Genomic DNA, 24,529 nt, shown 5'->3' with positions numbered 1-24,529 from the left:
GCTCAGGAGATGTTGAATGAAGTCAATAATGATCCTGATTTTCTCAAAAGAGTTATAACTGGGGATGAATCGTAGGTATATGGTTATGACGTCGAAACTAAAGCCCAATCGTCTCAGTGGAAGCATCCTGAGCCTCCAAGACCGAAAAAAGCACGTCAAGTTCGGTCAAATGTTAAGGTTTTGCTCACTGTCTTCTTTGATTACCGTGGCGTAGTGCATCCGGAATTCTTACCACAAGGTCGTACGGTCAATAAGGAGTATTACCTTCAAGTTATGCGCTGTTTGCGAGAGGCGATACGCAAAAAACGTCCGGAACTTTGAAAAAACAATTCGTGGCTTTTGCATCACGATAATGCACCTGCTCATTCATCGTTGCTTGTGAAAGATTTTCTGACTAAAAACAGCACCATAGTCATGCCTCAGCCTCCATATTCACCGGATTTGGCCCCCAGTGTCTTTTTTCTTTTCCCAAAACTGAAGAGACCCATGAAAGGACATCGATTTTCAACGATTGAGGAGATAAAAACTGCAGCGCTGAAAAAACTCAAGGCTATACCACAAAATGTTTATCAAAAGTGCTTCGATGATTGGAAAAAGCGTTGGCACAAGTGTATTATATCTGAGGGGGATTACTTTGAAGGGAACAACATAAATATTGAGGAATAAATGAATATTTTTTGAAAAAACCATAAAGTATTTAAACATTCATTTTTAATCATTTTGATCAACCTCAGGCAGTAAAGTTATCGCTAATTCAATTAAGGACTTCACTAGGGCATGCGGCTCCAATAAACCTTTTAACGGCCCTGGTTACTGAAAATAAAACAATGACATGTTTTGCAATATTTTTATTTTCTAAATGACCTGCTGTAACATGTTTATTTTTCTAGACAAATGTAATAATACAAGTCTCTATTAGTGTTCCCTGCAAAAAGGACTTATAAGTTTCTTCACGCATTTTGTATTGAAACCAATGTGAATGAATTGACTTTAACTTTTTGCCCAACGAAATCAAGAAATGATACACAGAAAAAAATAAAAAATCTGTAACATGTATTCATTACACCTTAAGAATACATTCATTTTTATTTTGCACTTTTCTCATTTTCACATTTCCGGCTTGTTGTGGACGACTCAGCTGAATTTTTAAACAAAAAAGATGACTTGTCAACAGAATAGTTGCATTTTTCACTAAAATTGCAAATCTTAAGAACAAAAAATAGATTTTCAAAAAGGATGTTCAACCAAGTAGTTTAATTTTCAATAAAAAAGGCATAATTCTTCACGAAAAATAGAATGGTTGATCTTTCCACGATAAAAAGATTTTAATTTTAAATCAAAAACAATGAGAAGTCTGTATTTAGATACTTTACTTGTCAAATAAAACCACTAATGAGTTCGGATCATGCTAACTTCCGGCAAGTCACATTCGCAACAAGTCACATTGCAAAAATTCTCATTTAAAAAATATGGAGTCCATACGAAATTAGCAAAAAGCATTAGGATGACCTGAATAATTTCCGTGACAAATTACAGGAATGTCACCCCCATTGGACTTTGGAAAGGGTGTCAATTACGTTATTTTTTTGACTAATCATAGGGATGTGTTTCTGCACTTTTGACCATTTTTATGGACTTAAAATTTGTTAGATAAGAGATGCCGCGAATGTGACTAGTTGCTAATATGACTTATCCCATATGTCAATTACCGCATTTTGCCAATTTTTGTGAACATTATATTTTTCGAAATAAGAGATGCCGTAATGTTACATACCGCACATGTGACTTACAACAAATGTGACTTGCCGAAATGTAGCTTTGCGGGGTTTGGTATCACTCAACCACGGTTTAGTAGCCCCTAGCAGAAAAACTTTTAGTTTCGGTCGGGTGCCTGCCGTCCGCTGCATTAAGGGCTCTGGAAATCGTCGCAAAAATAAGATTCAGGCCAAACGGTGAAACTCGGCCGAGCTCGAATTTTCCTTAGGGCGACCCTAGCGACCTCTATGACTGACGCAGATAAATTCATGGACGAAACCACCATATACAAAAACTAGGGACCCTTACCGGAATGAGAGGGGAATTCCTAAAAGGTACAATTTTCGGGAACTTACTCCTAAGGTAGTAGCTTTTATATTAAATAACAATATACAAGCGCCTTGTATAAAAGGGCAGATTGTGCAAACATCCCAGATATCAGTATTCTATGTCACCCAATTCCCTCCGAAAAATAACAATAATCAGGGGCTTTCTATGATAAGCGGTTATAGAAGTCTAGTGCTTCGTTTTGTTGACCCTGCGTCTTGACACTTGCATTTTACTTCACAATCTCATTTTTGCGATTTACGTAAATGTAATCGTAAGGATCAATGTAGCAGAACATTTAGTTATCCTCCACTTTAATGTAAAATTAAAAATAAATCGAGAACCAATAGAAGTTCTTCATTATACAGGCAAAATATCATTGAATCATTAAAAGAAATTAAAGTAGATCCTTCATTTGAAAGTAGTATTTATGTGAAGTTATGAAGGTGAAAATGCAATTGGCTGATCGAAACGTTTCTGTTCTACTTGAAATTTGAATGCGCTTTTCTGACCAAGGTGGTTCCGTAAGGGGAAGTGGACATTTCTGACCAGACATGGTACATGTACAACGACCGCTTTCATTACAAAACCTATTTCAGGATACAGTATTTAATTTTGGAATGTAGAAAATATATTTTACCACAAACTATCAGGCAGGATTATTTGTATTAACAAAGGAATAAAAAATTTTGGTTTTAAAATTTTCTTTCTATTTTGCAGATTTTAAAAAGCTTATTTTTAACTGATTAAACTTACTATTATTTTCTTTTCAAAAAAGGAGAATATCACATTTTTCCAGAAGCGAAACAAACATGAAATGTTCCGACAGAAAACTAGCACAAGTTAAAGCTTACCCCTTTGGGAAATTCAAAGTTTCATCAAAACTTGGCACGTTGCGCAGGATGTATAATTTGTTTACAAGATTCTGTAATGGAAACATATATGTGTCACTGAGTTGAATATTAACTACTTAAGGTTTGTTCGTTCATAGTTAAATAAAAATTTTGCAACAATATTGTCCCACTCAAAAAAATATTTAGTAACTTCTGAGGAGAAAAATGGTTTTTAATAAATTTAAAAAGTCATAACCTTTGCACAATAATAACAAATTCATGTCACGCGAAGAAAAATGAGTCTGCTGAAGTTACAGGATTCTCAGAACTTGCTTCAGAGTTTACTGAATTTTTAGTGAATTTTCCAAATTTACGGATACTTTTTATAGAATTTACAGATTTTTCGATTTGGTTTCACAATTTTTTTCTGCTTTCAAATTTCGGATACAGAATTTTGTGGCTTACGGCTTTATATTACTTCATGGATAACAAGGTTCGAAAGATTAAATTACATACTTGTAAAAATAAATCTGCATATATTATACGTTTCGCGAATTCTAAAGCGAGCAGCCACGTTGATTTCAATTCCATTATTGTTTCATTTCAATACTAATTAAAACCATAGATCCTAATTATTATTATCGATCTCAAAGTTTTATGTTTGATAGATAGCAGATTCCATTGCTGGCATGAAAATTCTGTGACCTTTTTGGAGAAAATAAACAGCACTGATCAAATAATTAAATAACTTTTCAAAGTTTAACATTCATGATTCTCTGGTCTTGACAAGAGTTGTATGAGTGAAAGCTGTTAACAAATTAAAAGAATGCTGTTTTATTTTTTACTGAGAAAATATGTCAAAGAAACATTATTATACTGAAATCTAAGGGAGCTGAAAGGTGATGCAACTTTTATCATAAAAATTAGTCTTTTATAGCTTGAAAACAAGTTTTTAATACCTTCAGATGATGAGCTGAAAATTTACTATTTTTTAGGATTTCTACAATTTAATCAATAATTTAAATCCTGCAAATAGCGTTCTTCTGATATCGTTGAATAGATTTTTCCCTAAGACATAGTGCTAATTCAAAAACTCATATTTCCGAAAATACTTGTTGAGAAATTGCTATATTTTGGAAAGTCCTGTATAGTGAGGCTTAGTGGCTTATTTGTTCGGTTTTTTAAAATAAAGTGCAAGAAGAAATTTAAATGAAGTATTGATGGTTCAAAATTTGAATCACAATCTTAATCTTTTACTATAAATCACAAACATACAGGCAATTTATTAAAAAACTATTTATAATCCCTTGAAGTGTAAGTGACTTTACAAAAAAAGTAAATATTTATAAGTTTTATAATAATTTTAAAGCGAAGAAAACTTACTTGAACTTCTGGCAAGGTTAAATAATTTGATTATTGTCACATTGTGCATAAATAGATTTATTCGTAACCTAACGTGTGAGTAAGAAGTAATACAATATATGTAATAATTTTATTTTCTACTTCTTAAACGTTGTGAATTGCAATTTTGATCTCTTAAACAAAGTGATTATTAATGGAAAGAATTTTTCGTTTTTTTTGTTGTATCGCATTAGCATTCATTGAGATTCTAATATGACCCATCGCACAAATCGCCGCAACGTCTGCAAGTCAATTTCAAGAATTTATTGAACATCACACGTCCGTGGAATATTATATGCTTATGTTCATTGAAATGTATTTTTTTAATGAAAGGATTTTCTTAGGCCTATTTTTTATCGCAATAAACTATGTCCCAATTATTTCAAGTTCACTCGTTATCAAAATAAATTCGTATTAATAATATTGTTAATACAGGTGTTTCTGATAATTAACTGCAGAATTGCAAAACAAAGCTTTTTTCTCGTTTGCAAGTATAGTTTCAGAGTCATAATCGCTTTGTAAAGGTCTCCAAGTTTTTATCTCATCCAGTAGCAGTTTATTTTCCACCTTTAAATTGATTAGAAATAAGAGATTATTAATTATACTTGTAAATGTGAAAATTAAACCACACTCGCAGTGTCTTGTTTTGTCCAAAATAACCAATTTAGAAGCCCGAAAAAGATCATTTAGTTGTTGTGTGTCTTGCGGTAACACTGGTTTATTACTGTAGAAGAACCATGTTTCGCTGATGAGATTATAAAGAAAATATTCATAAAAACTTGTAATTTTTACATGAAAAACATTTCATTTTCAGGTTATTTCCACGGAAAAATATATTCTAAATTAATTCATTTTTTTGGATAACCTTCTGGTTCGGTAACACAAAATTTATTTTCATTGCGAAAAATTAGTTGTAAGAAGAAAAATAATTGACATTCCTATTATGTGTTATTTAAAAATAATCTTTAAGACACCTTAAAGTTAGTTTTTTATTAATTATATTGTAAATAAAAACCTAACTAATCTTAATATCCTTTTGCAAAGGCCTTAAAAGTAGATCCAATTATTAATTTGGCATAACAAATATTTTTAATGATTGAACTCAAATACTTATCATTACATTGAAAAAATTTTCGCTTATCTTTTTCTGTACTTTTATTTTGAATAATTTAAATAAAAAAATACGTCATGTTCTTTTGAAATGTATAAGTACAAAAAAAATTTAATTAAATAATTTTTATTATTTCATTTTCACCCTTATACATTTTTACCTTTTATCCGCTAAAACTAACGAAACTGCATAAAAATTATTCAAAATACCGTTAAAAATTTCTTTGAAGGGACCATTCACTAATCTTAAAACTTATTAGAGAAAAAGATAATTAATCCAAGGATAACACAGCAATACGAATGGACCTAAATTTGGACGATTTTCAGGCGAGAAAAACCGTACCACAGAAGAAAGTTTTTAATTTGATTACAAACTGCGAATTTTATTTTAATATTATTAGTTTCTAAATGAAGACGAAAGAATTTGATTTGAAAAATTCAACCTGGTCCATGTAAGTGAACGTTGATGGCTTCTATTTTGGGGCTGGGATGCGCGTTTTTATTACTTTGTACAATAATTAAAAATAGATTTCCAAGTTTACTTAAAGACCTGAATTCAGTTTCTAGATGATTAGTTGCTTAGTGGAGTTAAAATAAGTTTGTTAAAAAAAACTCCTTTTGAGAAAATCGAATGGGGATGTTTTTCAGAAAATGAGCATTTTTGGCTAATTTTTGAAAGAACGTAGGACACGAAACTTCCATTTTATAAACACTTTATAAGGCTTAAATTGAATTTGAAACGTTGTGCTTTAAGATAAAAATGTTGAGAAAACTTTTCCGTCGCCCATATTGCACGGTAACAGGTTATTGATGTGCGTGCGTTCGGCCGGACGCAGTGGCAAGCAGTAGTGAACGAGCTCGCGCTACAAAAACATGTTAATTCTCATTATAGGCTGCGAAATTATTTTCAATTCAATTACCTCTAAGTAAAAGCTTAAACCTTTCCTTTAATCTCTATTAGAAGTCTCGCGAAAGTCAATTTCATCTCCTAGGTTGTTTGTGAGAAAATAGCCAAAATCGCGTTTAGATTCTTTCGGATTCAGAATCAGACGCCCAAAGTTGTGGAAAAACAAGTACGTAAGTCTGGTGCCGGTTAATTGAATAATTTTGTGGGAAGTTTTCAGCATACATAGAGAAACAATTTATAAAACATTTCTTTCGTGATGATGTTTTTAGAATTATCCCGCGATTTCTACATAAAAAAATTATTGTTTACAACATGTGTATATTTTGCTATACTAGTCTCCGATTTCAAAAAATAAAGAAGGTTCAAACCACAATTTAGTATGCCATCATCATAACCTATTTTTTCTACCCTATTTATATCACGATATTATAGTCATATTGATTCCGATAAGTCGCCGCTGCGAGAACTTTCAACGGGGGCATTTCTAAATAATGACGACGCGATTTGTCAGCTTCCCCAAAATTGACAAACGATCGACTTCCCGCCACAATTGGCCGACATCGAGCGGTAAACGCTTTCAGACGACTTGTTTATCGTGATAAATAATCGCACCTTGGCGAACTCGTCGACATCTAAGTTGGCTTCTGAATTCTAAGCGACTATTTTGCCGCATCTCTGAGCAAAATAGCGATGGGGCAAAAAAAGAATACTTGTCCCCGGAAGAGCCGCGAAGACCTTTTTAGGTATTCCGTTCGGGTGCTTCGTAATAGCAGCAGGGAAGCAAAGGAGCGAGAGAAGAGGGCAAAAAAAAGGAAACACCCGGAGAAAAGATACTTGAAGTGTATTAGCATTCCCATTGTTGAACAATCGAATTTATTTCATCGGATTTCCTTCTAGCATATAGACGCTGAACGAGTAACGAGAAAGTAGAAAAAAAGTTACAATCGACTTTGCAATTTTTTCGCTCTTTTTCCAAGCAGTTCTTCTCGGAAAAGTCGAGAAAATGCCAGGAACAAACAATTTAAGGTAGCTATGCATAAAGTGTATAAAGGCTGACTCCTTTATATTAAAATTTGATTGAGTTTCTTCCTTCGTCAATTTTTAATTGCCAAGTTTCTCAACTTTTTTTGTGAGCAGATCGAAGAGAGAACTTTGAATGCTGTTCTGGTTCAAAAACTTAATTCCCTTTTTTCTTAAAATTTAACAAGTGTTAATCTCGATTTATTTAATTAAAAAATATTTTCTAATTTAAAGTTCACCTAGATATGATGTGAAATTTGCATATTAATCAATTATTTAATTAGGAAGCGGCAAGAAATTCAAACGAGAAATATTATATTTCTCACAATCGCTGCTCACATTTGAATGTAAAATAAAGTTGAAAGATTTTAAAATTGGTTCAGATTAAAGCTTATAAAAGATTTTCTTTATCATTCATCTTTTTTCTCCGTAATCTACGTTAATGCAAAAGGTTAAGTTTTGTATGCATGGGAGAGGCGAAAATTTTAAAAATTTGACATTTTTGCGTATAGGGCAAAATCAGAGATTGAATTATTACAAAATTTATTCAAAATTTAAAAGGAAGCCAATTAAAAAAAATGTAATGAGTCAAGATATAAAAGACCCATTTACAAAAATCCTTTTTCATATGAAAATTGCTCATGTAGATCAGGTTTAATCATGAAAAAGAAATATGTCAACACTACCGAATTTGTTGTTGTTATTCTATTTTACAATAGTTTAAATTGAAGAACCTAGAATTCCAGAATATTAATAAATAAGCTTTCATCTTTATTAATTCAAAGAGAATTTAAACTTTCCCAAACTTATTCAGATTGCAAATATCAAACAAAAAGAATAAATCATTTTTTGCGATTGTGTTTTTTTAGAAATAGTAAATATAGTAAATATATTTTCATCTCATGTTTTTCTCAATTCTCGTTATTTCTAAACGGAAAAATGTATAACTGAACCAACAATATTTATACTTGATCTGGCTACAATATTGCGCGAAACGAACCGACGATATTGGAGAAATCCTTGAATAAAGGATTTCAAGCAGAATAATTTGATGGTATACAAATCTACGAATAGCGAACGCAATAGGGTGTTGAAAGATTTTATGTATTTAATCAATCTATTTTTTAATGTAGAGAGAATAATACCATAAAAACGAACCATAAAAACTGTTTAAGAATATTTGAGTAGTTATTCTGTTTAATTTTATTTTTTTTCTTTCATCTTCTGTTTTTCATGTTCTATACATCCCCTATTTTTCTGCAGTATATTTTCCTGAATTTGAGACTGTCGTAAAAATAAAAAAAAGTTATAACGCTTACCATGTAGATCTGTAAGCAGCGTACCATGACTTTTTTAAATAAAATATCAAAAACTTATTTTGTTTGCACTTCTCGAGAGAGGAAGATATGTATCCCCAAACTTAGACAATATGAGACTGAATGTCGTGTTACCACTTCAGACTTTTGGAGGGCTTCCCTCGGCGTCGATTTCGCCTCTAGTATTCATGAGGGTGACTCACAAGAGTAATAGACCTGCGTGATCATTGACATAAATGTCAAATATAGAAATTTCGATTCACACCTTACACCAAATTTATTTCTTATGAGTATGAAAATATTTCTACAAAATTGCATTCGTATTTTATTTACATCAATAGTTTGTGAAAGAATAATAATCGAATGTGTAAAATTGAATTTCTGGACGGTGTATGCTTAGTCTGAAAATTTTATATAACCCGTGTAGTAATTCAAATGAGGAACTAGTCTGGTTCCCGACCATTTGATCCCACGTAAAGTCGGGTGCTAGTCGGGTCATCTGGCTAGCCCCCGACAAGTAGTGTCACGGTAGATTAGTCGGGGGCTAGGCAGGTGACCCGATTTAGCCTATTCGGGGCCTAATTTGTAACTAGCAGGGGTCATATGATAATACATCCATGTGGAATATTAATTAAACTCCTCAAGATTTGTGGAATTTTCCCTAAAAGTTTGTAAAAATACTTATTATTTATGAAAATCTGCATAAACTTTTTTAAAATATTCAAAAGTGCTAACATTTACCCAACATTTAATGGGCAACATATCTTACGCTTAAAAATGCATAAATTTATGTAAATATAATTCTCAAAAAATTGTGGAAAATTAATTTTAAAAAAAGTTTCAGTTGGAACGCAGCAATGGAAGAGCTTCGCTCTGAAGGAACGGCCATGTTGGTCACAGTAGTCTCTGCTCCAGGTAATTATGCTTCGTTACGTGTGCACTAATGTCTTAAACACTCGACGAGTCATTTTTCTTACGCGAGAGGCGGCACGTCGCGCCCTTCCGGATTTTCTTTAGAGCTACCTGTCCAGAACCACGAGTCTAAAATGAAGTGGGAGCGAAATCTGAACTGTAACGTGCTTAATAGTTTACTACTAGTATACTGCTCTTTACTGATTAATCAAAAACGTTTTCTCTTTCCAATTTCAATTACCTGAAGGATTAGACTTTTTTACATATGGCAAACCTTTTAGATCAATTTAAAAATAAGCATTTATACAAATTTAGAGTCTTATGACTTCCGGCGGATTTTTCACCTACATCTATATGTATCTGTTCCAATATGGATTTTCTTAAAATTCTTTAAAAGGTATTTATAAATGTTCCTAGAAATTCGCAATTTTCTAAAAAAATACTACAAAAAAATAAGATTACGTGTTTTGGTAGATTTTGATCGTTGTTTTGATAAAAACTTGATTTTCGTATAAAAATATTAACTTAATAATCATTTATTAAGAATTTTTGAGATGATTTTGACATTAATAAATCTTTTCTCCAAAAAACTGTGCCCCACTAGCTCCCAACTAGTCTGCGACTGGGTATTTTGTCAAACCCGACTAGCCCCTGATTAGTGCCCGACTTGCAATAGGGCCAAATGGGATTATTTCCACACATCTTTACAGGGTGAAAGTTTATCAAAATCCATTAGGTAATTTTTTTCGATCCAATGAGCCTTAGTTTCCGCTATATCAAAATTTGATGATTCACGCTCGAGTGCTCGACTCGACACGGTAGAGCCCGGACTAATTTTGTGAAAAAAGGAAAGTCATATCATTTTCACAGGAACTTTTTACGTACATTACGAATCTGAAAACGAAAATGATCCAACATGTCAAGTTTTTAAAGAAACACGGGGTCAAGTAGTGATACCGCGTAAAAACTTGTTACTAGGTAACTAATTTTGGAAAAAAATACTTGGTTTAACTTGTTATATAAGGCCTTTTAATAGAATTCTCTGTTGTATCGTAAAATTTTCAGAAATAATTGTCGAAAAAGTAATAATTCAAGGTTGTATATTTTTTTCAAGAATGCATAAAATTTCTGAATATTTTTTATAATAGATTTTCAAACACACACATATCTCAGACAATTGTCATTTTAAAAAATATAATATTAATTTTTTAGATGAATCAAAAACAAATTTTTAGACGAATCGAGTTTCACGTTAATGACTTAAAAGGATATCATTTTTATACAAATAAGTAGTTTAAAGTTCTTGTTTTCTAATTAAATACTAAAAACGATATAAAACTATATTTCAAGGCATGAGAATGACCAGATAGGTATCAGTTTGTCAAATTAAAATTTTAAGCGTTGCCAGGAAATTTAAGATACTATTGATACATATTAGGAACATGTAAAAATCGTTTTACCTTTTGTTAAAATTTTTTTTAAATTACATCAATGAAAACTGGACGCCTAACTGGATAAATACTATTTGGATTTTCCACCCTAAAACACAACAATTTTAAAAATATTCTGACGACCTTCAAACATTGTAACTAATGTCTACATATTGATAGAAATACGCAGTTTAAACATTTATGAGTTTGAAAACTAGATAAGGATCAATTTATTTTCCCCTCTTCTAAGCAAAGAAAATTGTTCCTCACCCTCTCACATCTTCAATCAGGGTATCTACTGACTTAGAAAAACAAAAATTGTCAAGGGATTGTTTTCTACCTGGTAAAACCTGGAAATCTTAGGGAGTTTTTCTGAAGTCGTGAGTTTTTTCTAGGCCTATAATAATAATAATTTGACCTTAATTTTCTCACAAAATTAGCATTGGACTCTATGTAAGTATCAGGTCTGTGGCAAAACTCTAAAAATTACATATGCTTATGATTGTTACTGCCCATCATGTCAAAGTCATTTTTTCGTTAGATTTGGATTTAGTTTGATTATTTTGCACGGGGCTGTCTCGGTATATATCATCAGTCATGGACGCATTTTTGAAATGTCATCAAGTGATCTGATGAGAGCAGTGTGTCCAGACATATTGAACAAAGCCTGGTTTTTCCCCATTATTGACGGACTGGGTTGCATTCAAGTACACGATGGGGGAACCTACAGATTAAGGTGGGTTTCGATCCACCAGAATCTCAGTAAAGGTACATAGGAAAAACTCCTAGAGGCACCGGCTCAGGGATCGAACCGCAGACCTCTGAAGTGAAGTCCGAACGTCTAACCAACTGATCCACCGATTATTATTATTATTAATGATTATAATATTGATTAATTATTTATTATAATAATAATTATTATTAATTATTTATCATCATAAAATTAATTATAATTATTAATAATGATTATTAATTCACGAATCTTTAGTCCGGGCCGTTAAAAAATACGTAACTCATTTAGGCGAAGGGGAAAGGGTTACCTCAAGTATTATGCTAATTTTAAACTTACATGCACGTGCAATAGAAAGAGCGTTGTGATGGAGGAGGGGATCAGTTACGAATTGTCAGATAAAAGCGTTACGTATCCTTTTAACGCGCTTCATTTCTTATTCTTTTTTATTAAAAATAATAAAAGTTTAAGGAACATGCATTTAAAACTGATACGCAGCAATACCAGAATCTGAATTTCAGTAGAAAAAGGCGGTTGACTTTCAGATGTAACCAAAAGGATCATTCGCCAGTTGAAAGTGAACTGATGATTATAACATGACTTTAAGTAACTAGCTTGGTTGAAAGTCAACTGCTTTATGCACGTAAAATGTACCTTATAGGTTAATTTAAGACAGAAAGATTGTTGACTTTCTGTCAATGCGTGCGTGACAAATGAAACTTATAGGTTAATTTTAATCAGCTGGTTGTTGAAATTTATAAAATGTATGCGCTATCGTTCAGTTATTAGGTGCAGAACGTGACTTTTTAATTCTCTTCTATATATTTTTTTATCACATAAGAACAATTATTCTGTTTATAATCAAAATCCGTTATAGATCTATGTACATATATCAAAATAGGAAACGTTGATGAAACGAGTACCATGAGCTCAGTGTTGATCGTTACTATCCATTGCTATCGACGCCATATTGGCTATAAACAGCTGCTCTCTTGGCTCATCTTCTAAAATCGCCGAAATGTCGAAATGGCGTTTGCACATCGCCGCATCGCATTTCGCGCACGGCTTTCTGCCAGCATAAATTGAATTTCAGAGCACGCGAATGAAAATCATCCCAAACTCAACATACCTGTCAGTTAATTGTCATATTACTCGTATATTAGATACGAGACACTGGACTTGAGTTCCATTTCTGGTTGAAATTAAGTAATTTACTTAATTTAATGCAAAAATGAAATTCATCTACATTCAAAATTCATCATCTTGTATTACTGTGTAAAAAATTCTATGTTTTCAAAATGATTTTATCTTACAGACTTTATAATAATTTTGATGCTAATTTTAAGTTATTTAACTTGAAACAGTCATTCCATAGAAGACCATTCACAAAATACGCGATACATTTTTCAGGAACTTCTCCCGCCACCCCCTCTATGATACTTTTTCCATTGATGTTAACATCGGCAGACCCCCCCTCCCCCCTAAACGTACCATGTATTTTTTGAATGCATTTATAATAAAATTCAAACCGATTAAAATAGTTCCTTTAAAACTTGAAAATTAAATGAAAAATGCAAACAAAGATGTTTTTACACGATTAATTTAATGAACTGTTTGCCGTTGCTGAATTTTCCGTAAAATACAGACCTTTTCCTGGTCGTTGAGGTCTCACCATGCGGAAAATTTCGTAATAATAGTCAGTAGTTTTATTTCAAGTAATATAAATAAATGAATTCCGCTTTGGAGATAGTTGTTTAGTAACCGAAAAGGTTACCGCAATATTAACTGACATTCAAATTTTTCTAATTTGTGGCATGCGGCTTGGCGTTATTATTTAGCCCTGCGAATTTTAACGTGCCTATCGCTTCTCATTTTATCAAACTTTTGTGTAATTTCTCTCATAATAAAAATTAAAATCCATGAAAAATTATTTAATCTAAACCATGGAAGGGGGTAATTTCGGAAATGGGGGGTAAATTTGAACGCCTAAATTCCCTAAATTGATAGGATGATTTACTCAAAAATGTTCCAAGCTGAAGTTGCACATCAGTTCAACCTTCTAGATTTTAGTTAAAAACACCCACCTTGAGTAATTTAATCAGGGATCAAACCCCAGTCATACTGCAAGGGAATAGCATTTTTATTTAATTGCATTTAAAGTGACAATACGCTGTTGCCTAGATGCATCAGATCAGTTTGTCATCAATTCAGTAACAGCAGTAATGTCCGTTATTTAAAAAAATCATTCGGCAATTTTTCACGGATAAGTTTTCTGCGTGTACTTATTATTTTAATTAATATTCCCTAATTATGATTTTTAGTCTAAATTTGGTATTTCGCCAGGATTGCATGCACAAAAGTGAATTTCGGAAACTCAATAAGTTATGCTTTAATTACGAAACTGTTCTACATTTACTAAAGCTTTCGGAATCCCAACACTTCGAATGACGTTCGACGGATAATCAAGTTATTGTACGTTGTTTGCGGTTCTACGCTCACAAGTTGGCGACCACAGTTTCATTGGCGTCGATGGGCTGTCTCATTCTTTTTACTTCGCTCTGTTTTTTGTAACCCACATTTTGTTCTTTTCTTCTCCAGCCAGAAAGAATGTTTAACGTTGAAGAAAAGTGTATACGACATAAGCCAATATAAATTCAAAAGAAAGGGAAACTGTATTTTCTAGAAAGTGAGATCATTTCTGTCGGAAATACAAAGTTCAAAGAAGAATGAAGTGTTAAATAAGTTTATATTATTAAGGTGTCCTAAAACATATTCTCAATACGAAAAAATCGAGATTCACAACTTTTTGTAATCTCAGTTCATATCTCATATCTCAGTTCCACTCTGGGCACACTACGTCATTTACATTACATTGATAAACTTGTTTCGTTAGTCGATTATCTTTCATTTTCTCAGCATGTCCGAATTACCTTTAAACCGATTTCTTTCCAATGTGTCAACTAGTGTCTCTTCTGCACCACATTTTTTGAGAATGATCTCGTTACTTACTTTGTCCATCAGTGTTTTCCGCATATTATGCGCAGGAATTTCATGTCAATCCCGTTAGTCTTACGCTTATCCTTTTCTTAATAGGCCCATGTCTCGCTACCGTATAGCACAGTCGGTACAAATATAGAATTATGTTTTGACATTTTAGCTTTATTTGATATATTTTGACTTATGATAATAGGCCCTGCTCTACCGATAACTTTTTTACCCTCGTTTATGTCCCTATCTAACTCCTCATCGATCTTTCCGTGACTAGTTAATAGGCTACTGAGATATACGCACTTGTCAACTTGTTCTATTCTTTCATCGATTAAGAAAATTTTGCATATTTTTTTTCACTCTTTCCTTCGAACACCATAATTTTTGGTTTTATTTACGTTAATTTTAAGGCCCATGCTCTTCATGCTTATATTTACGTTTTTTCAGTATTCTTTGCAAGTGTTCGATTGATTTTGCCATAACAACCTTATCATGTGCAAACACTAACCCACGTACCCTTACTGTTCCGAGAGCCACACCTGCTTCGTCAAAGAGGGCCATTCTTAGATACTTGTCCATAAATATAATGAATAGCCATGAGGACATAACGCATCCTTGTCTAAATACCTTGCATAATATCGAACCAGTGACTCAGTTTCTCATTTACCCTTAAACTCGCTCTGCTAGTCGCAAAGATTCGTTGCATTGCATGTACACTGAAAGAAATTTTATAATAATACTTGATATTTCAATATTTATAACTCATATAGTCGATTACGATTTAGGGGAATCGTGTAAATATTAAAATTATTGTTAACGTAATTACGAAAATTTACAAATATAACATGAAAACTTAATATATTTAGAACAACAATTGGTATATTCAATACCAAAGATTGATATTTTATGTATTAAAACGCAGAATAGGAAAAATTGATAATGACATATTCAAATAGTATAAAAGCTAGTATAGAAAATAATAGATTGAGGTACAAAAGTTAATATACATATTCTACAAACTAATATAGTCAAAGAGAAAGTGAAAGGTAATAATAGATATTTTTATTTTCTGTGATAGACGCTAACAGAAATTGTGTTTCCCGCTAAAATGGTCATGTGTACAAATACTAGTAATGATAATGTGCGTATTTATGTTGTAATTGTAACCCGTCGTAAAAGGGTTACGAACTTGTTTTCGTATTTTCGACAGTCACATTTTTTTCGAATGACTCATAATTTTTAGTATAGTCTTTAGCAAATTTCAGAATCCTCTCTTTTAAAATGTGAAGAAATGATTCCAATCTTTCTAATACATCATATTATGGTCCTGCTTAAATTTAATATAGTGAATTTTAAATATCACATTTTCTTTTACAAGTTTTGTAGAACTTATATTAATTTTCCAAAGTGAATTTTTCATAGATTATTAATAAATACTATACTACTTTTTAATATACATACCCGATTTCCCTAAATAGTAAAAGATTATACTAAACTGTAATATTGGTTTTAACGTATTTTGCAACTAAATTTCTATGGCTGTAGGAACCATTCATTGCCTCCGTATTCTTACAGGGTTTCGCAAAGTTTACTTCTATACACCATTTAAAATGCTTGTTCTTAATCAACAAATGCAAAGAAAACTCTTTTCCCAACTCTTAAACTTTTTTCTATGATCTGTTTAAAGTTGAATACTTGATCCGTGCATGATTTTTCTAGCATAAATCCACTTTGGACTTTTTATATCTTTTCTTCTGTTATTTGCATTGCCCTACGAATAAGTATTTTTAAATATATTTCACTTACGTTACTTAAAAAGCAATCAATAATATTTGTACTGGGTGACAGGTGAAAATGTTAAATTTCGAAATACACAAAGTACACATTATTTATAGCTTAAAGGTTTGTATAGTACTTTAAGATGTATTTTGTGATTAAAAGTGACTGAAAGCGACTAATGAATTAATAATGTAACTAATGTTTCTTTGAACTTTAAAACAACTCAAAAGGCTTCGTTTTTGTAAGAATTATAGGCAAATGTACACGAAATTCAGAATAAATTCTTTAAACCGAATGAATTAAAAGCAATGTGCCCGTGAATGAAATAAGATTTGTGTGAATTTCGAGAAATGTAAGGGAAATCAGAAGAATTTTATAAAGTTCATGAAAATTCAAGTGAATTCACAAAAATTTGAATGTGTGAACAAAATTGTTTGGGTTTATAAGTTTATAGTGAATTTAGAATAAGAAAGGTGAAAATTGTGAATTAATTTAGAGTAATTACAAAAAAAAAATAAAATATTTAAATGATTTCTGAAAAACTATAAAGTGAATTTAGAAGACTTTAAAAGAATACAAGAAAATTTTAATGCAACCTAATTTTTAAAGTATAACAGTAAATAAAAGAAATTGAAAGTCCAAAAATGTTCCTGTTAATTCACTGGATTTGAGCGAATTTCAAGAAATTTAGGTTACATTCAACAGAATTTTAATAAATTCAGTAGAATGCAAATATCACTAAAGTAACATTTTCATTCAAAAATTTGACTATAGTAAAATTCGAAATCCTTCGAAATTCAAAATTTCGTTCTGTCACCTGTGTAAATATTTTGAATTAATTCATTATGGAAAATATTTTCTTTACATTTTTGAAGAAGATCTGATGTGCCTATTATTTCAAGTACCGTCAGACATTTTTTGTTTTGTTTCGTAAAGTTTGAGGCTTATTCCTCAATAAATAAGAAACGCTTTCTCTGGATTAAAAATACTTATCCTTAAATTTGTATTTTTTTTATTTGATAACTAAGAGTACTTAGTTTCAGACCTATAGCGGCTTAGCAGAATATCTTAGCAATTCAAAATATTGTGGCAGTAATTTTCATGCTTTATGGGTTTTAGAAAAAAATTATTTATTCTATTTCTCTTTAAAAGCAAATTAGAAAACAAAATGGCAGCTATATACTTTCCCCAGTTATTGCGGGAAAAGTATAAAATGTATGTTCCGTGTCTTGCGAAAAGATTCTTCGCATGAACTCGATAGAAGAAGAGAATAAAGTCTTACATATGTTCAATTAATCTATATATTTACTTTTATATGTACTATGCAAGTTAGATACAATTTTACAAACCTGTAATCCCTATTGTTTTGCTACTTTTTGGTAAGTTATAAAACGCTCAGAAATGTTGAAAAACTATCATTATTTAGAAAGTTCAGTAAGAAATAGTGCAATTAACAAAGAAGGGTAGTCCATTATTTTCCGTGAGTGGAATATTCTGTTAAAGTATAGTTTAATTTTAGAGATTAGTTCTATAATTCAATTAATTTTCAACATATAGAATAATCTAACAGACAAAAATATTTTCTATCAAGAAACTTTACGGGATATGAAAGCCATGATTTCGATAACTCGACGTAAGAACATTAAGAGCCGGCTAATGTTCTGACAATAGACCTCCGTCATTTTTTGATCCTATACAAGCCCCTATTGATATTAAAAAAAAAGAGAAGATAATTGTGTCAACAACAAAAAATAGGTTTTTAATAAAATCGAATTTGAAAACACCGTAATTTATTATTTTTATTTTCAAGTGTATCAAAGAATATAATTTACTGCGATTATAGTTGCCAAAGATTTAATTGTACACCAGATGCACATGAGTACCCGCGTACTGCTCCCTTTTTCGCTAATATCATGTTGGTCACGCACGTCTGAGAAAGTTTCTATCGACTCCGGGCCCCTTTTGCACCATGAAACTGCCAGCGATCAGTTCTAGGAACGACATAAACTCGGAAGCCATAATTACAAGTTCGAGTATACTAGAGTTTCATCTAAGCTTCTCGCGAAGTTTTTAAATTTGACCTTTTCAACCAGATAAATTGAAATTCTTGATGAATTTTTAACCAATGAATAAAGTTTCTGAACTTAGGGAATTGACCAAATCTAAATTTTCTGTAGAAATGTCCTTAAAACTTTTTTTTACCTATCGCTTATTTTATTTACAGGTTCAGATATTGTTTAGTACACGAAAATATAATATACGAGTACACTATTCATACAATTTAACAGTAAACAAAAACTGATAAAAAGATAACATTAATGTATAAGCAAATTTCAATTGTAGCAATGTTGATTCGGGGGCTTCAAAAATTACACCACAGTGACGGTTGCGGATTAGAGAAGCCACGGGGGGATGCGCCGTGGTCACTCATGCACGGCCCTGATATTTACGTTTCGATGAATTTGAATTAAAGTCAAGTTCAGTACCAAACCCGTGCTACAATTAAAATTCGAGTGTATATTACCTCGAATACAGTACAACTGCTTAATATCTACACTAAATTTTTAACCACCTTGCATCTAGCCCAAATAATGTAGAAGCTATAGAAGAGGTAAACTACGTGACGGACGGACATTGAACCGACGCGTCTCCCAGTGGGGAAAAACAACTTTTTTGATAAAAATCGCCCTACAGTAAAAATCTAAACAGATTTTGATGGTTTTTTAAATATAAATGACCGTGACTCTTCCAGGAATCACGAGCGTCTACGTAAATTTCACTCCGACTAAACCAAAATTTGTTATTTAACAACAAAGTTAAAACTGTATTTTTTCTAAATTCTGAGTAATGCCGTTTGTTTCATTGCTTTAAAATACATTAAAACAGGTTATGAACTAATGCATTAGATAACTAAAAGTAATTTTCTGTGGTTTTATAAAACATGACAGATAATAATATGCCCTTACAATGAGTTAGGATTTGCGGATTTTTATCAATTATTTTAACAAATTTTATAAACAAATGTACATCTTGACTATTTTTTCATGAATATGTTCAATTTTTATTATAAAATAAACTCAGAATGTCTTCCCAAATACACATTGTCATGAATAGGCCTAATTTTTTTACTAAATGAACTTAAAATGTCTAGCTAAATACGCATTGCTATCACATTTTTTATAACGACTAAAACTTAATTATATGAACAATTTTTATAAAAAAGTGCACATTTGAACCATTTTTCATGAATAAGCCTAATTATTTTTATAACAAAGTCAACTCAAAATGTCTTGTTGAAGAATCCTTGCTGTTAAGTTTTTTAAATTTGTATTAGAAGATATGAATATATTCAAACGAAAATTTAGCTTATTCATAAAAAAATGGTCAAAATGTGGAATTGTTTTAAAAAATTTTTTATATGTGGGCCTTCCTGTGAAAAATATCCCTAATCCTTATGGCCAGTATGGTGTTATGTAAAGACGAATGTAGTCGGATAAATTCCCGGAATTTTTGGTTTAATCGAGCGCTCTAGGTCCAAAAACGATTCATCGGAGCATTTTTGAAGTTGAAACTTCGAAAAATCGTCTTTATAGATAAACGCATCAAAACTTGGCAAGTGCTGTAGCCACACAATTTATACTTTTTCTTCAAACGTAGAAAATACCAACTTCCTAATGCTTTATGGATATGAGTATAATCCCAATAGATTCACTACAGGTCGTGTCATCATCCCCCACTCAAATCTCAAAATAATAGGTTACACATCAACTTAGAAAAACATAACTAAGAAGATGGTTAAAATATATATTTTTTTCTCAAAATGATTTAAACAACTAATAAACAACAGCTATTATTAACGTATTATAAGCGCACGTTAACATCTGTCACATGTAACACAAAAACCGTTTATTTATAATAGCTAATCATTGCAAATCACTTAAAATTACTTTTCTGCATTAGCTTGTTTTATAACGTTATACAAGTGTTATTCTTACTCTAAACCACTGGATATTATTCAGACAAAAAAAAGTTTAAGCTTTGTTATTAAATTAAAAAAGGGTATAAAATTGTTAAAAATTTGGTTGAATAACAAATTTTTGTTTAGTCGGATTTATATTTAGGTAGTCACTTATTATACTTAAAAGACGTATGGTTATTTTTTATATAAAAAAATCTAACTCCGTTAAGAATTGTACTATGGAGCGATTTTTGGTCAAAAAAGTTTTCCGGCGTTGCTTACGAAACCCTGAGAATAAAAGAAGAATTTTTCATCAATTGTTTGAAACGAAGCTCTTTTCACTTGTTTTTTCCGTTTATTCTCTGAAAAGAAGACTTTAAAAAGCGACATGTTGTAAGTATTGTTATTTGAGATGGTACATGGTGGAAACGCTGAGATGGTTCGTCCGAACAAGACCAACGCTAGAGCCAATTAGTGTGTAACTCGAGAAATTCACATTTATTTCCTATCCGTTTCATGGATTGCATTATTGTTTCAATATTTATCATAAAATCCCATAAGAAGCTATTGATAAATTACGTAACAGCTTTTTTTGATGGAAGAAGGAGGGGGCGGTGAATCAATACTGTTATGTAATATTTTTGGCGAATCAACATTGTAGGAAATCCATGTATCAAAAATTATATTATATAACGTTGAGGTTAAGCAATTCTACAACAAAAGATTGTAATATACGTTTAAAGACTTAATATCCGTGAAATTAGATTACGAAGGTTAGTATTAACATTGTTTTTAATCATTTAAAACAAAAAATATCCACAAAAACAAAGTTTTGCCACAAGTTTTCAAATTGCTCTTACCCAAAAAACCATTCAACATTTTTTATGTTTATCGGCTTAAGTTAAGATATTTGAAAGGATTTCGAAAAAGTTCAAGTATTTGACGTATATAATTTCACGGGATTTTATAATATTTCAATCAAATTACAGATTCAGATTATATTTGAGGCCAACTGACGGATAACAAAGAAACTCAAATAATTCAAGAGATTCTCAAATATTTAAAGGTATTATTTAAAAGCTTTGGAAATTTCTTAAAATATGTTAAAAGATTCCTAGCGCTTGCATAAGAGTTGACGATTTGCAATTACTTTCAAAGATTTTAAAAGAATTTAAACGGATTTAAAAGGATTTGCTGAGATATCAGTGGTTGTCAGTAATTTTACAGGATTATAAAGCCGTTCAATAAAATATTTAAATAAATTCCCAAGATCTCAACTCTCTAAATTTGAATTAGTTAAAATGTTTACTATTTTCAATTAGTGGCTCAATTATAGCTATCAATTAGTAGTTTTTACTGATAAATTAGTAATTTTCACTTATACATTAGTAAAAATAACTGTTTCATAGCTAGAATTGCGCCACTGATTGAAATTAGTAAAAATTTTGATTAATTCAAATTTGGAGAGAAAAGATGTCCTAGAACTTCGAATATTTTAATGAATATCATGAAGTTTTATTAAATTTCAAGAAATTTAATAATATTTTAATGAAGTTTCAAATAATTTATTTACCAAAATTGGGAGATTTCAAAAGATTTGAAAAGATTTTCAAATATTCCTGGGTATTTCTAAAGATTAAAATTGTTTCAAAAGATATTAGAACATTTTAAAGACTTCCGGATGTAAGGAATTTTTCAAAGAATTATGCACGATTTCTAACAACTGCGAATATTTAAAAAAAGAGTTTTAAGGGATTTCGACGGATTTGATGAGATTCGTCCAATTTAGGAGGATTTAATTATTTTAACTTTAAAGCAAAAGAATATCTACAAATGTGTATTTTGATTTTCAATAAAAATAGTTGAATTTCCAGCCAGGAAGATTAAAATTCCACCAAAAAAGACAAAAATATCAATATAGGGTAAGTGTGGGTGTTCCCAGTGGGCACCGGGACGTCCTAAAGACGTCCTGAGAATGTACCTGCATGTTACATGAGTTGACGTCTTTAAGACATCCTTTGGTTATTTTTATGTATTTAAAAGGTCCTCAGGACGTCCTTAGGTTGTCCGCCGAAAGACGTATATAGGACAAGTTTAGGACTTGTGTGCCCACTGAGTTACGGCGGAAAAAAAGTCATGACGACTTTTAAAGATAAAAAACAAGTGTTTGAATGAGTTATGCGTCACACATTAATTCGTTAATCAATATTTGGTATTTAATTAATATAATTCATGTGGGCATTACTGCGGGCTTGCATGATTTACTGCGCACCAACTACTGCGGTGATCCAATCACTGCGCTAGTAATACTGCGGTTTTATTTTAAATAAAGTTGCAAATATTTTGGGAAATTTAGGTAATGCTTACTCTTAAATTTATTAACAATTTTTTTTAAATTGCAATATTATTGTAACGTTAGCAGTAATCCATTCATCAAGGCAAATCATGTGCCATCGTGTACCAAATACTGCTTTGGGAAAAAATATATTGAATAAATTAGTTAAGAACATAGATACTTAAGTTGATTCATTGGCGATAAGTATAAATAAATCACATAATAATTTTCGGAATTTCTTCTAAGCATTATACACATTCCAAATATTCTAAATCATTATTTATATTATAATTTACTACAAAATAATTAATTTTGATCAAAATACATTAATTTTAATATAAATAGTTACATTTCTGACAAAAAGATGGATTTTTAACGAAAAATTGAATAGATAAATTTTTAGTTTAAAAATTAACTTTAATAATAAAACCCGGTTTCAATAATAATATTAATAAAGAAGATTACTTTTCCCCCAAACAAGATCAATTTTTAATAAAATACTTGAATTCATAAGAAAATAGTTTTCAGCTAAAGAAATTTATTTCTAATTAAATGTATACAACTTTGAACAAGAAATGAATTTTCAACTACAAAGATTAAATTTCTGCCAAAAGAGTCGAATTTTCAACAAAATACATCAATTTTTAAAACTATTTTTGATTTTTTAACCAAACAGATAAATTTGCAACCAAGAATGAGAAAGTTAAATTTGCAGGTAAGAAAATTAATTTTTAACTGATAAAATACGAATTCACAACAAAATAGTTAATCCTTTAAACAAATAGTAAAATGCTTATTGAGAAAAAGTAAATTCTGAACCGAAAATATAATAGCAGAAATTTCAAATAAAAAGAATTAACTTTCAACCAAAAAACTAGATCTTTTTATTTGCTTCTATCAATTCAGTTTGCACATCCAAGAAAAGACGAGAAAAAGGGAAAGTTTTTTGAAAACAGGGTAAAAAAGAAATTCTTTAAAAAAGAGATAAAGAGAGGAATAGCGGGAAGAGTGTGATGACTGTATCAAGATGCTTCACTTTTTAAGGATTTGAAAAAATTGTTATTCACATTTATATTTCCCCTGCATGATATCACATTCTGATCAATCGTCATAAATTCTGTTACACCCCCCACTCTTTCCATGGAAGAAACTTTTAGTCTATTTAATAGAATCTAAACTTTTCGGAATATGCATATCGAGGCACAACCAACTTTTGTGCCAAAGCTACTCCCATAACATTTGGAGTTAAAAACCTGCCAGTACTTGCATATATACTAAACATACGTAGGATAATCGGTACAATGATTCGCCATCTAAGGTATTTTGCCAGTTTACCAATTTGAAAAAAAATAGACGTCGAACGAAATTGTAGAATATACAGATGAATAATTAATTTTAAATAGATTCAAATTGCCATACTGAGTTAAGCGTTAAAAGTAGAAGATAATTTATATTTGAAGAAATTAACAATAATGTCAGAAACATTAACGGGCCTCGTAGTAGAAACCACGGCACTGATGTGTTTTGTTCGGTCGTAGCCGTATCAATGACAAACAAAAACGGTCGCGGATTCGTATGCTATAATGCAGGCAGTCAAACGCATGCAACACCCGCCGTCAAGCAAATGAGCGCCAATAGTTTCAGCGCCTCGAAACCATCGCCGCTTCGGACAGCGACGCACACGGTTTCGAGCTGAGACGGCTGCGGATCACTAACGTTGTGTGGGGT

The 24,529-nt window shown here is 31.3% G+C and overlaps 1 protein-coding gene across 3 annotated transcripts in view; it reads right to left on the bottom strand.

Annotated features, from left to right (window-relative positions):
- Window positions 1-24,529, bottom strand: part of LOC117168311 (inactive dipeptidyl peptidase 10) — a 236,026-nt gene that overhangs the window by 68,913 nt on the left and 142,584 nt on the right. Inside the window, exon 1 of one of the 3 annotated variants that reach the window (XM_033353872.1) lies at window positions 8,673-8,762. The exons of the other annotated variants lie outside the window; for them this stretch is intronic. Within the exon in view, the coding sequence (XP_033209763.1) occupies window positions 8,673-8,699 (27 nt within the window). The 5' untranslated portion in view covers window positions 8,700-8,762. Of the gene's footprint in view, window positions 1-8,672; window positions 8,763-24,529 lie in introns of those variants that run through there. 3 annotated transcript variants of the gene reach the window in all.

Source organism: Belonocnema kinseyi, chromosome 2, assembly GCF_010883055.1.
Source record: "Belonocnema kinseyi isolate 2016_QV_RU_SX_M_011 chromosome 2, B_treatae_v1, whole genome shotgun sequence".
In the NCBI taxonomy this organism is placed as follows: Eukaryota; Metazoa; Arthropoda; class Insecta; order Hymenoptera; family Cynipidae; genus Belonocnema; species Belonocnema kinseyi.
This window is presented reverse-complemented; position numbering and strand designations above follow the sequence as displayed.